This window comes from Vicia villosa, linkage group LG3 (genome assembly GCF_029867415.1).
Source record: "Vicia villosa cultivar HV-30 ecotype Madison, WI linkage group LG3, Vvil1.0, whole genome shotgun sequence".
NCBI lineage: Eukaryota > Viridiplantae > Streptophyta > Magnoliopsida > Fabales > Fabaceae > Vicia > Vicia villosa.
In genome coordinates this window covers 158834591-158849409 of record NC_081182.1, presented here as the reverse complement: position 1 = coordinate 158849409, position 14819 = coordinate 158834591, and the positions used below count along the sequence as shown (strand labels likewise).

General features: G+C 35.5%; 1 protein-coding gene across 1 annotated transcript; it reads right to left on the bottom strand.

Moving 5' to 3' along the window:
- Positions 1 to 1951: 1951 nt before the first annotated feature.
- LOC131656839 (probable myosin-binding protein 5) lies at positions 1952 to 4097 on the bottom strand. Its single transcript, XM_058926428.1, has 2 exons — positions 2392 to 4097; positions 1952 to 2306 (listed from the first exon to the last, which is right to left on the bottom strand). The coding sequence occupies exons 1-2, from the start codon at positions 3899 to 3901 to the stop codon at positions 2287 to 2289; spliced, it is 1530 nt and encodes a 509-aa protein (XP_058782411.1). The 5' UTR covers positions 3902 to 4097; the 3' UTR covers positions 1952 to 2286.
- Positions 4098 to 14819: the final 10722 nt, after the last annotated feature.

The window sequence follows — 14819 nt, the reverse complement described above, 5'->3', positions numbered from 1 at the left end:
AAAATGTATTTAAATATTTTTTATCTAATATATAAACTTATTAAACAAATACAATTAAAACGTATTAAATTAAATAAAATATAAATAATTAAAAAATAAAGTAATAGTGAAAAGATAATTGAAATCAAGTAATAAAATGTTAATACAAGTAATCAAATGGTATCACATATTATAAAACTTATTCCAAGCACGAATTCGTGTGGCCTAGTGGTTTCAGCCCTTGTGTTGGGAAACTGATGGTGTGGGTTCAACTCCCACCCAAGACAAATTTTTTGGGCATTAACATGCTTTCTAATCTAAACTAAAAATTTATATAATAAAAAATGCTTACTTGGCAATAAAAATAATAAATAAATAATATAAAAAAAGCCACATGGGCTATCCAGTCAACGAAAAAAATAAAAAAATAAAAGCCACGTCAACTTTTTTGCTGACTGGATGTGATGAAGGTAAAAAATGAGAGAATCTTCAAATGTTAGAGAAATTCTTGCAACTTTTTTTTTTGCAGGGGGGTTTTTTAAATGACGCCTATATGGCAGGGGGGAAAATAGGTATTAACCCTTTTATTTAAGAAACAAGAAAATTGACAAAATGGAAGTCGGCAAGATATCAGAATAAAAAATTGACAGCAGTAGTTTATATCAAGTCACCAAGAAGGACAACAACTCTCAGACAACAACAAATCAAAAATTTCTATTTCAAAAATTTTAATTTCAATTTGAACTAACCCTAATTTTTAACATATATCAGAATCAAGAATAAAAAAAATACGGTGGTGCGGCGGGATTGAAGATGGAGGCGCGGTGGCGGAAAAAAAAACCGTCGGCGGTGTTGATATGCAGACGGTGCGGGATTGTTGTTGCTTCTTCTGACTTTTTCGTATTTTACTCTGCAAAATGAAATTTGGGTGTGTGGCTGAAAGGCTGAAGCCTTAAAACATTATTATTATTTATTTTTTAAGTTAAAAAAAAAAATTAAGAAAAAAAGAAAACAGTTGAACCACCTATTTATGGAAACCACCGGTTTTTCCGGTTTTCACCGGTTCGCACCGGTTTTCTCCGATTCAAAGGCATGGGCGATCGAGCAAGCAGATCCGACCGGTTACCTGGCCGGTTCCCGGTCCAACCAGTGCGACCGGCCGGTCCGATTTTTACAACACTGGTAGTGAGTAAAAGTTGAATGAGTGTTGAATTATTAGGTGGAAGAGAGAGAACATGATGTGGAGTGTAAAAAGTGAAAAATTAGGGTGTTGAATCCATAAACCATTCTACATAGTCTTACTAAACAAATGGTGAAGAAATACTCTTATTGGTTAACTAGGTTGACATAATAATTTTTAAACACTCACTTATTGAGGAGTACACAGTATTGATCTAATGGTGCCATAAACTATATGGTTATATCATACCTATGTGATCAAAAGATATAACTGTAAGTGCATAAGGATATAAGAACATATTTAGGGGGTATGACTCAGAAGATGTTAGTTATGTGCTAGTGTGTTACCTTAAATATGTATAACATTTACTTTCCTTCTTTTTAAGATGTTTGTATTCCTATACCTTCCTTTTTATGTGTTTGTCTATGTGACATGATAAATCGAAGAAGATGGCGAGTCAAGTACAAAGTCTGATTAAAATTGTCAAACAACTAGAGCATGTTATCATGGAAGCATAAGACATGTAAAGCCTTGCTTATGCCTCATTATATTTTAAATATATCGATTGAGTCTATATTTTATGTATGTTAAGTTTGTATACATGAGAATATTGATACTAAAATACTCATAAATTAATATATGAGATATGCTATTTTTACGTCACTTTTCTCTACACTATATATGACAACAAAGAAAAATTGATCTTGCACACTATCAAAATAAAATAAATTATTAAAAAATAAGATTTATATGTTTTAAGTATAATGTTACTGTGTAGATGTCAAGAATCAGTGAAAGAATACCTTTTCTCTTAATATATATATCAAATACTAATTCTATTTTTATGGAGAAATTTCCATGTGGAAAAAAAGTAGTACAAACTAATTGGCAAAAGAGAAATATTTAAGAGTAGTCATATACACAGAAAGAAATATCCTAGACAAGTTTGTCTAGGTAAGCCCAAACACTCTTTGAGATCCTAGTGAAGTATAGGTATTATGCACAAGTAGCTTATCCATGTTTCCAAAACTTGACATCTCCTTTGGTAATAAAAAGCTCACAATATCCACCACCAGCTACCTGTTTTTTGTTCTTGTTGGTCGCAACCTCAAATTTCATTCATCTATCTATACCTCACTTCCTTTTTCTGTCACAACATAAATATTACTATAAACATGTTCTTTTATATAAACGGGTCAGAATTAAAAATAAATAAATTCTTATTTAAATACCTTTATCACTATCTATATTATTAATAGTAGCGTCAGAGTAAGTTCCATTTTCTGAAAAAGGTGATCTATTTTCTATCTTTTTCATGCGACCAAGCAAATATGTTTTATCTGCTTTAAAATCTTTAACAGGTTGATTAGAATTGAGCCCACTATTATCTTCTTCATTAATCCTGGATGAAGGAGTATTATTACCACCATTTTCTTCTATAAAGCAACCATATCTGTTTCTGTAAAACTCCAATTCTTCTTCTAAAGCTCTTAACTCTTCCTCTCTTTTGAGAAGCATTTCATTAGTTGCTTCTAATGCTTCCTCGTCATACTCTGCCTGTTCTTCCATCATTCTTTGATATTGCAAAGCTTCCATTTGCACTGCTGCTTTCTCCGCCTGTAGCCTTGTTATCATAGCCATTGCATTATTAGCAGCAACAGCTGAAGCACTTCTTTCTTCGTCCAATTCCATGTACAAGGCCATGAGTGATTTGCGGTCTAAGCGAACTTGTCTCTTCAAATTACTTAGAATGGCATCATCAAAATCATTTTGAACCTCGTTGGAGTCAGATGTAGCAAATTCAGTCTTTTCCAATGGTGATTTCTTATTAAACTTGTAAGACCATCTTGGACTATTATTTGTTGAATCTGAAAGTGGGATTCCAAAAAACTTATTACCTCTTGTAAAAGTTGGAGTTAATTTGCTCGAATCTTCATCCCCTAATTCTGGTAATAGAGGCGCAGTGGCAGATTTTGAATCTTCCCTCAATTTGACACTCTGCTGGCCATCCTCCTCCTCTAGAAGCTCGGACTCATTTTGCGACATAAACTTGAGTGGTGTATAACCAATGTGAGGTAACTGTAAAGAATGAGTTTCGGATGTTGAAAATGGAAAAGCTCGTGGCGAAGGAGTTGGGGCTCGAGCAAATGATTCGGAATGTCTACCTTTGGCAACATTATAGGAGGAAGAAGAAGATGATGATGATTTGACTTTCAATGGTTGTCCACAACATGAACATTTTTGAGGACTATTTCTGTCAATAACCTGCATCATGGAACCATCGTCATCTTTCAAACTCAACTGAATTGGTTGTCCATCTTCAACAAAGCACTCTAAATCCTTATGCAAAATCCCCACGAGTGATTTATATGTATCACAATCCGACTCTTTCTCTGTTGCAAATGAAAGTAAACAACCTTCACACATCTTTCTTATGTCCGAGAGTTTCTTGTGATTATGGCAAAATGCAAGAGATGACATGTCTTTCTTATGAGTCTCACAGACGGACTCGTTGTAATAAAAATCTGGATTTCTATGAACCATTACATGGTCAAATCTTGTGCATAGCCAACAAGGGATTTTCAATTCAAAGAACCTTGCAAACTCATTAGCGATGAATGCTAGAAACCCGTCAAGAAATAATATTAATATTAATACCCACTCAAGAAGCATATAGATCACAAAGTGTGGGAACTTTCCCATTTCTTTCTCAACAAAATGAGAAAATGATCGACTAGCCATTTTTTTTCTCTTTTTTTATATGCTGCAAAATATGTGATTATCTAACACAATATGTAACTCAGATTAATGTCGCAAGATGGAGGAAGATCATGACCTTGTTTGGGGACGAGATCAGGACCTTTCTCTCTCTTCTCATCTCACTACAAGGGAAGGGAAGGAAAGGAAAGGATGACAAAAACTTGTTATTATTATTCTTTTTTATTATTATTATTATTATGGTTTAGGAATTTTAAGGCAATAATTTCATTCACTTATGGATGGTGGAACTTAATCATCTTAAAATACAACAAACAATTGTCAGGGAAGGCAGATAATTACGCTCTATCATCTCCTCTTCTTTTTTTAATTTTTCACTTTTCTTTTTTAAATACAAAACAAAACAAAACACTCTTTTTCAAAGGATTTGGAAATAAAATAGGAGTCAAATTTCTTTTCTTCAATAATTAAAAACTCGTGTGGGCGCAACGTATTTACAATTTCCAGTTTGTAAGTATTAAAATTATATATAAATATTTGACATTGCTAAATTCAATTTTCATTTCTTGTATAGAAAGAGCCACTGTGGACAACTTATAAAATCTACAAAGTAAAAATAAATGGATTGAGATCTATATGAAACCAAGTCATTAAACATTTACAAAATCTATACAGAATCTGTTATAATTGAAAGTTACTACCACAAATAATTACAAACAATACATAATTAAGACTCAATCAACCAAAAGCATTCCATGTCAATAATAGATACCAACTCAACAATACAAATCACATTCATAACTACAACACTATATATTCTTACCATGCTAACACCAAATTGAAAAAAACAATATAAACAATTACATTGAGAAGAAAAAAAATCCTCAAAACGAGAAACAAATTGTTAGTGTGATAAACTTTAAACTCATAAGGGAATAAATTTATCATATTCAAAAATTTAATTAAAAATTTATAGATAAATTTTAATCAACATATAAAAATTTAATGTGCATATTACTACATTCTACACCACAAGAAATTTCAAAAAATTTACTTCCGGAAGAGTTTCAATCTTTTCTCTCTCTTTAAATGTGAGTTCTTTAACAAGAGTTCTTCATCTTACTAATGGAGAAAACAAAAGATTTCATGAAAGAAGAAAAAGTGGAAAATTCATTGTGAAACAATGAAGAAAAATCAATAGAGGATTTATTGGACAACAATGGAGAAGAAACAGTAGAAGACTCATATGACAACAATAGAGAAGAAACAATGGAAGATTCATTGGACAATAATGAAGAAGAAATAATGGAAGACTTATTGAACAACAATAGAGAGGAAATAGTGGACAATAGTGAAGAAGAAAGAGAAAGATCAATATTAGATTTTGATTTAAACGAAGAGGTTGAATATGAAATCAATTTGAACAAATTTTCAGAAGAAGGAGAAGAGTCTTCCCACGCTGCTGAAGAATTTTGTCCAATGATTAAAAAGATGCTAAAGAAAATTCTTCCTAAGTTTTATTAGAGACTTTGTAATGTTTAAACGGTGGAAAGAAGTTCTTCTTTCTTCATAAAAATTTGTAGTAGCTTTTTGACGGTACTTTCTGATTTTGAATCCAAATGAATAATTTTTCTTAATAAAAGTTCAGTAGATTTTCAGAGTGATTTTTGTAACCATTTTCTTTTGATTTTTAGAGTGATTTTTAGAGATTTTTTTTCATTAAATGATTTTTATGATTTGATTTAATATCATTAAAGTGTTTGTTATAATTTGGAATTGCTTTTAAGATATTCCTAAAATATTTTTTTAGGAAAACTTTTTGGTAAACTAATTTATCAAATATTTAAGGTATATTTTTATATTCCTAAAGTAATTCCTAACTTTGTTATATTTTCGATAAATAATTTCAAAAATAATTTTTACGATATTTTTTTTGGTAGCATAATTTATCAAATATTTTAAGATATTCTTGAAATATTTTTGATATTCCTAAAATATTTTAAGATATTCCTACAACAATTCCTAAACTATTTTTGGTAAATAATTTCTAATCTATTTTCCTAAAATAATTCTCTAAAATATGCTTGAAAATTAAGAATGATTTACCATTAAATAAAATACTTCATAAAAATCATTTATATAATTCTAGAACAACAAAAAAATCATTTATACATTTAAAAATCATCTTACAAAATAAATTATTCAATCAAGTTCATATTTATACTCATAAAGAGAATGATTTTTCCAAAATTATTTATATGCATATTGTAACGCCCCAGACTGCTTTCGGGGTGATCGACTGACCCCACAAACCAACACGAGTCTTTTCAGCATACTTTGACCTCACTCGCACGCTTTCCAGGAAACTTCCCAGAAGGTCACCCATCCCAGTACTACTCCAAGTCAAGCACGCTTAACTGTGAAGTTCTTATGGAATGAGCTACCGAAAAGAAGATACATCTTGTTGATATAGGTAGTACCCATCAATCCTTATAAGCTTTCTTTCAACCATGCAGTCCCATACCTGCACGGCCTCAGGATCCCTCTCATTCCGATGTGGCGACCACCCTTGCCCTCTTTGGCCTCGGGTGTTACATGCGGTGCAACCACCCCTCGCCTTCTTTGGCCTCGGGTGTTACATGCCCACCAGCTTCCGCATGGTTCGTCCTCGAACCACATCGTACTGGGAGAGTTTTGGCTCTGATACCATTTGTAACGCCCCAGACTGCTTTCGGGGTGATCGACTGACCCCACAAACCAACACGAGTCTTTTCAGCATACTTTGACCTCACTCGCACGCTTTCCAGGAAACTTCCCAGAAGGTCACCCATCCCAGTACTACAAGTCAAGCACGCTTAACTGTGGAGTTCTTATGGAATGAGCTACCGAAAAGAAGATGCATCTTGTTGATATAGGTAGTACCCATCAATCCTTATAAGCTTTCTTTCAACCATGCAGTCCCATACCTGCACGGCCTCAGGATCCCTCTCATTCCGATGTGGCGACCACCCTTGTCCTCTTTGGCCTCGGGTGTTACATGCGGTGCAACCACCCCCGCCTTCTTTGGCCTCGGGTGTTACACATTTTTTAAATATGCATACCTTAAAAAAATTATACATAAAAATTTTCCTCTAAAAAAATTATACATAAAAAAACTATCCTACACAATAAGATGAGATTTGGAAAAAATAATTTATTATTTAAAATCATTCTACACAAAAAATTATCCTACACAATAAATATTTATTTAAAATTACAGTGTTTACGGTATGCAAAATCAAACTTGACTACTCATATCTTTGAAAATAAAAGTAATAATTAAATTTAAAGTAATGTTTTTTTTTTGAATAAAACACATTTAACGACTTTCATTAATCAAAAGATGTTCAATACAAAGAGGAATCGAACTCAATAAACTACGTCGAGCCCAAGAATTGGCCGCCCTTGCAAGAGAATGAGCAACCGAATTCGCTTGACGTTTGACAAACTTTACCTCAAAGTTTTTGAAGGACCGCAATAAACTACAAATAGAATCAATAATAAGACAAAACTCAGAGTCACCCTTTTTATTTGAGTGGACAGCTTGTGTAACAATTTGGGAATCACTTTCAAAAATTATGAACTCCAAATTCGAGGATATAGCCCCAAGGATAGCCTCTTTAAGAGCCAAGGCTTCAGCTTCAAAGACGGGTAGAGTTCCTGGATCCCATGCTATACCTGCATAGATAAAGTTGCCAAAGTGATTACGCACACACCACCCCCTATTAGTAGTGCTGTTGTTATCTCAGATCTCACAACAAAAAAAGGAAGAGCACAATCCACAATGGATGTCTCCCATTCACTAAGAAGAAGGCAGTCACAACCTTTTCATCAAGTCAATCACCAAAGTCATACAACTTGTTCCCGAACGAGACAAAAAAGAATGAAAAGAAATTTATGAATCATGATAAAAAAAGAAAGAAACAATAGCCCGCTAAGTCAAAAAGGAAAATAAAAGCTTTGAAGCAAATGACTTAGGCAAAAATTAGGGCATATCCCGCTGGACAACGAAAACCAAGATCAAAAGAAACTTTTTGTCTAGGCAAAAGTTAGGGAAAGCAAAAGAAAATAACAAGAACAAAAATCCTCCAAGGGACAAGTTGTTGTGACCATCAACAAAAGCATCGAAGGGTGACTGCCACCTCCATCAAAGCCATAAAGGATCCTCATCCATCACAATCCTTCCTGAAAGGCGAATACTCGTGTCGAACTAGCTGAACGTAGGACTGGAGAACATCACGAAGAAAGGGTGGGTTAAGTAGAACTTGAGCCTTTATCCTTTGTTTCTTAAACCGTGAACCCGGCCATGTTACAACCCTCGAAAGTCCTAATTGAAGCAGGGTTCGTTCCGAAAGCATACAAATTGTAAAATCATGTCAAAACTGACTCCTAATGTTGCTGTGTCATTTGTGTTAGTATCAGTACAACATTTCGACAAATAAAAACTTTTCTCTTGAGATTAACCTGTGCATTGCATTCTCATTATCTTTTTCAAAACAGAATTGTCTCTAATCAGAAAGTAAGTACTTGATACCAAGGAAAGTTCAACATTGAAATTCCATCGAGTAGTCTTACAAAGGCAAAGGTTGGTCATCCGCAAAGCACACATCTGAAGCATCCATCTGGGGAATAGTTCATTTCAATCTGGGGCATTCATTCCTTAATCAACACTGGGGCAGACCATTGCAATCTCCATGGTTCAAGCATATCAGAGTTCTTTTCTCAAGAGATCATACAAGCTGGGGCAAGCTAGCAACAAGTCCTTTCTTCATCTTCAATCAAATGTCAGATAGGTGCCGAGGAGTTAAGCCAAACACCTCACCTTCACAATTTCTATCCTTCAAGAAATTACCTTTCCACAAAGGCATTCTCCATCGATCCCTTGTATCTCGGAGACAATCATTCCATTCATAGTCATATACGCATCACGCATATCATTGCATTTTCATTATCATTTCTCCCACATGATCCAATCACCAATAAAACAGGGGCATCCACCCTACCTTGATTCTCAAACAAAGTTTCAAAACTCTGCCTGATCTACTCTACAAAGCAGAAACCCTGATCAAATCAATCAATACATTGCATATAGAAATCATTGCATTGCATCTCCAGAAGTGCATAAATAAATCAAACATTGCATGTGAAGCATAAGCCAAGTTACTCATCAGATGAGGTCCCTACAAGCAATTAGTTGATATTCTACTGGATCACTCAGAGTTACCATTGTGGTGTCATCTCCCAAAGTCAATCATGTTCATCTTTCTTCAACCCAGAGTTGATGTTTTTGTGTTCAACCCAGAGTTGATTTTCCTTTCATCTTTTAACCCCGAGTTAATTATATTTTCCCTCTCAACCCAGAGTTGACGGTTATCTTTATTTCAACCCAGAGTTGGTTTTCCTTTAATCTTTTAACCCCGAGTTAATTATGTTCTTCCACTCAACCCAGAGTTGACGGTCATCATTTTTCTTTTCCCTCTCACCCAGAGTTGACGAATATTGCTCATTATCTTTTCTCCTATCCTTCTCAACCCATAGTTGACGGATACCACTTATTGACTTCTTTTTACCCACTCAACCCAGAGTTGACGGTCATCTTTTCTCCTTTCCCACTCAACCCAGAGTTGACGGTCATCTTTTCTCTTTCCCTCTCAACCCAGAGTTGACGGTATCTCTTGTTTCTTTTTCCCACTTAACCCAGAGTTGACGGTCATCATTCTTCTTCTCCCTCTCACCCAGAGTTGAAGGTTATCTTTTATCTTTTCTCAACCCAGAGTTGACGGTTATCTTTTATTCAATCCAGAGTTGATCCTTTTCCCACTCAACCCAGAGTTGACGGTTATCCTTTATCCTTTTCCCACTCAACCTAGAGTTGACGATTATCTTTTATCCTTACCACTCAACCCAGAGTTGACGGTTATCTTTTATCTTTTCCCACTCAACCCAGAGTTGACGGTCATCTTTTGTCCTTACCCTCTCAACCCAGAGTTGATGGTTATCCTTTTCCAACCCAGAGTTGTTATTCAATTCCTCTCTCAACCCAGAGTTGATGTTTACCTCTTATTCGACCCCGAGTTGACTTCCCTTTATTCTTCGACCCAGAGTTGATCTACTATTCTTTTTCAACCCAGAGTTGACGTTTATTTCATTTCTAACCCAGAGTTAATTTGTTCAACCCAGAGTTGACATCTTCCCTAATGGATCCTATCTCTCATCAGGCAAATTTTCAGGTTCACTTGATATTTAATCTTCTTCCACCTTGAATGCTCGAAAGGCTAACGCCAATCTCTCCTTCAGGTTCAAGATGATTAAATAGGGGCAGCTGTTGCACCCCAAAATTTGCCCATCTAATTTATTTATAATTGGCTTATGTTTCTCATTCATCCGCATATTTCCATTAGGTCATTATACACATCGTGCAACATTTGTCAATAACTTCAACTTAGGATCAAGGATGTTGAAGATCCAGAGTTTTATTGTTACTTTCATCTTCATTCGAGGGTGATTCAGATGTGCTTCTTTATTAATCATGACTGATGAAGTTGGGGTTGAGTTATAAACTTAGTCTAATAAGCATTTTTCATCTGAGGGTTTCCTTGACCAAAGTTATAATATATCCTCTAATCGAGTGAGGCTTGGATTATAAGGCAATGTAGTAGGAAATTCTTTGCTCTTATCGCTTCAAAGCGAGCAATTTAAGATTTTTTGTCTAAATTGTGAGGCTTTTTTGCCATGGTACAATCGAAAAAAGAACACTAATGATCAAGCATGATGCTTGAAGTAAATTAATGTTTGAGGTGCATACAAGGTTTGATTTAAGGTGTATATAGACAAAGTTGGTCTCAAAAGTTCATCAGGATTCATCACTGTTTCTATTTCATCCACACATCAATGATCCATTCAAAGTGATATTCATATATTCATTCCTTCAAGCTTTACACATAATCAATGTCAGGTTCATTACAAATACTCCCCATGTCTAACTACAAAATTCAAAAGCAATTTGTACATGAATTCCAAATCTCTTGAAGAGTGAGTCCATTCGACATCATTATGTGTTCATTTCCCAATCCGTGTTCATTAAATTATGAAAGAAAAAAGACCCTTTACATTATCCTGTTACACATCAATTCCTAATACATACACGGCCACCAAACAGATTACTACAACATTACACATCTAATTATATTACAAGTTCTGGTTCTTCACATTCCAATGAAACCATGTGCCTCCACCTATCCTGTTGTAATTGACCTCAAACTGTTAGGAAACGTAGACATGCTCTCCAAGAAACCAATCATGATACTGCTAGGATAAGTTCTGATCCTTCAACCAGTGGTGATGATCCATGGAAAATCAAGAGGGTGTTCACAGCAAGTCATCTTGGTAACAAGGGCAGACCTTTTGCTGAAGAAAGAAGTGGCTGAAAATGAATAAAGATCCAGCTACAAATGCGCAAAAGAAAATATGATAAACCTGCTGCACATATACAGAACCAGTCCCACGCCACACATTCAAACACAAACAAAATCCTGCAAAAGGGAAACCAAATGTACACTCAATTCAAAACAGTCCACACAAAATCTCACCACCTGATTCATACTTCAAAAAAACAAAAACCTTAACCTGTCCATAACCACACTACTTATAGTCCATTCATGTAACTAATTATTATTATTAAACCATAGTATTAATTCATACATCTACATTATCCATATCCACCAATTAATAGCAGAATTCTGTTTCCTTTAACAAACCTAACCAAGTTCAGTTTTAACAATTAACTACCAATCCTTCTTTTGCAAAATTTCTATCAATTAACAGTTTTATAACCAACCTTTAACTAACTTTCCAAACAAACTAACTGAATATGCCAGCTCATCATTCATATAACAGAATAACCGCCTACTCATAACTAACATAACAGAAAAAAGCAGTTTGTAACAGATTGTAACTAACCTCAAACCAACTTCAATCCTCACCATTCCTTTGATAATTGAGATTCGAATCCAATGGCTCTGGGCTCTCCACTTTGTAACTGATTCCCAACTAACTTCTTCTCCATCAATCTCTATTTAAACAGAACAACCACCCAATTCAAAGGCTTCTCCACCATCTTTCTGATTCACTCCACAATCAACTTCATCTTCATTCTTCTTCACTTCTTCACTTCTGGTCTTCATCATTCATCACCATCATCACTCCAATACTCTTCAATCTCCCATTCTCCATCATGCTGCTCCTTCATCACTCTCTCTGAACCACCTTCTTCACATTCAACCATCTTCTTCACATCCATCATCTGCTTCACTTCTCAACCGAACCTCTTCACTCCATCTCCCTCATCTCCATCCTGAGTTAATCCTTCAATCGCCAATCCGCAGAAACAATAACGTTCATCATCTTCAAGATTCAACTCCCATAATCGTCATCACTGATCATCCTAACGCCAAGAATTTTCAATCTACAATATCAATGACGACGGTTCAATCCAATTGAACTCGAGAAAAATCAGAAATAGAAAATTAAGGAGAAGAAGAATCAATAACAAGAAAGATCTCAGAGCACACATACCGTAGGGAATCGTCGTCATCTTCGCATCGGCTTCAAATCAAGGTCCACCGCGTTTATTTCGCCAATCGCTCATCAGAAGCTCCCCTTCGGCATTCTCAATCTTCAACCTCCGTCCGCAAGTCCAGGTTGATCAAAGAAAAGAGAAGTCTCGGAGATGAGGTATTTGCGTTTGGCGGTGATGGCGAAGTGACAAAGTCACCGGAGCAGGTCCGCCGCCGCGTCAACAAGATGAGAGGGAGAGCCACCGTACGCTGCGTTTGAGTGAGAGAAGGGAGAAGAATAAGTTGAATCGGCGCAAACAGGTAACCCTAAATCTCCCAATTCTATCTATTATCTGCTTTTAATTATTTTTCTTTTATTATGATTTCTGTAATAATACCTGAATCTGAACAAAATTAGCCTGGGCCATATCTGCGAAGCTCTACACTCCTGGGCCCATTATCACTTTTTCTTGTCACAAAATTCCGAATAATAAATCATCAATATTCTATGGGCCGAATTCAGATCTCCCCCCCATTTGGCCTGTTATCTCTTTTTCTGGCAAACGAAATATGAACAAAATAACCATGGGCCGAATTGCTATTCTGATACCCCATTAAGCCCATTACATCTTTTTGGCAGTCTGAATGAATAACAAAAACAATTCTGGGCCAGACTCAGTGGGCTCAGCGCCCTTACTCCTTACACCCTGCAATTCAGGATTGCACCCCCTATTTCCTTATTTTTTTTTTATTCTTTTAGATTTTAATTAGATTTTTGTCACTTCTTTTAGTAATAAAAATGCTGACTTTTCTTATTCTTTTTAGACTTTTAACACAATTGTTGACATATAAAAATGATCATACAAAAATTTTAGTTTTTAGGCTATTTGTTTTTTAGTCTTTTTAGTTGACTTGTAATCCATTTTCTCTCATAAAAATCAACATAAAAATAATAGTACTTTTAATTCACTTTTGTGCTATATTTTCTACTTGTTCTTTTTCATGCTTTTATGCCATTTTCAATATTCTATTGTGACTTTAATCTTCATGTTTCTTTTAATCCTAACCTTAGGTAGAAACCATGATAACATTAGGTAGAAATTCCCTTCATACTTAGGCTAGTTTCTTTTCCTTTTCAACTTTAAAGCATCTAACAATTATCCAAATTAAATCCCATAAAAAAATACCAAGAAAACACTTAAAAAACATTAATAAAAAAGTGAAAATCATTAAAAAGGGAATGGAAGCTTGAATCTCCCTTGCTTTAGGGAATCATTCGAGTGCTTGGATCTCCCTTGCTTTAGGGAACCATTCGAGCGTAAGTTCCCAATTTCTAAAAAACAAAAACCAAAGAGCAACTCGAGTCTCCCTTGCTTTAGGGTGCCACTCGAACGCTCAAACTCTTTTCTCTATCTCGCCTCCGAGGCATTCTTTAATCGGACACGTTATTTCCGCTCCATTCCCAGCTTAAGACTCCAGAGGTCGAGCAGCGGAGTGCGAATGTAACTTCGTCCACTAAAAAACACAAAAACAAACAAAAACTAAAGAGCCGAACTACGGCGCTCTGATTCCTGAAAAGGATACGTAGGCATTAGGTCGCGGGGCCTAAGCGAGCACAACTATTTATAAACCTTTTTTTCCCCGTGTTTCTTTTTCTTTCCTTTGCATGCATTCCCTTAGCATTAAACTTTAGATTTATAGTACACACCCTTTAGATAGCAACAAACATAGGTGGATACCATCGAGTACGATGGGCGTGAGGGGTGCTAGTACCTTCCCCTTGCGTAACCGACTCTCGTACCCTATCTCTGGTCGAAAGACCTTGTTCTTATTCACCTTAGGTTTTCTGATATTCCTTTCCCTCTTTGGGATAAATATATTGGTGGCGACTCTGTTTATTTTCGCGAGCGTGCGACACACGGGAGGTGGACTCCAATCTAGAACATGATTGGGACGAGCATTACTAGTCATTCTCTCTTGGGCTTGGAACCATTCATTCCATACGTAATTCGCTTTTAAACCCAAAGCTGACGCTTCTTCTTGCTCATTATGCCAGACATAGTCATTCCTATTTTTCCAAATAACATCTAACATAACTGCAAATCTACCTGCAACTTCTCGGATTTCCTTCGAGCAGATATCAAAGATAAGAGATTTAATATCTTGAAAGGAATGTAATTGGGAGTCGATAAGGTGAGACAAACCTGCTTTCCTCCAACACTGATTAGTAACTATACAAGTCAGAAAGAGATGCCATTCATCCTCAGATGTACTATCACAGAACTGACAGGCTGACAGGCACATCACAAAACGATTCCTGAGTCTCTCTCGAGTAGGAAGGCAATCTC

Coding starts and splice junctions, on each gene's coding strand:
- LOC131656839 (XM_058926428.1), bottom strand. CDS start 3,901: ATGGCTAGTCGATCATTTTCTCATTTTGTTGAGAAAGAAATGGGAAAG. Junction 2,307..2,391: donor TAATATAGATAGTGATAAAG/GTATTTAAATAA, acceptor ATGTTGTGACAG/AAAAAGGAAGTGAGGTATAG.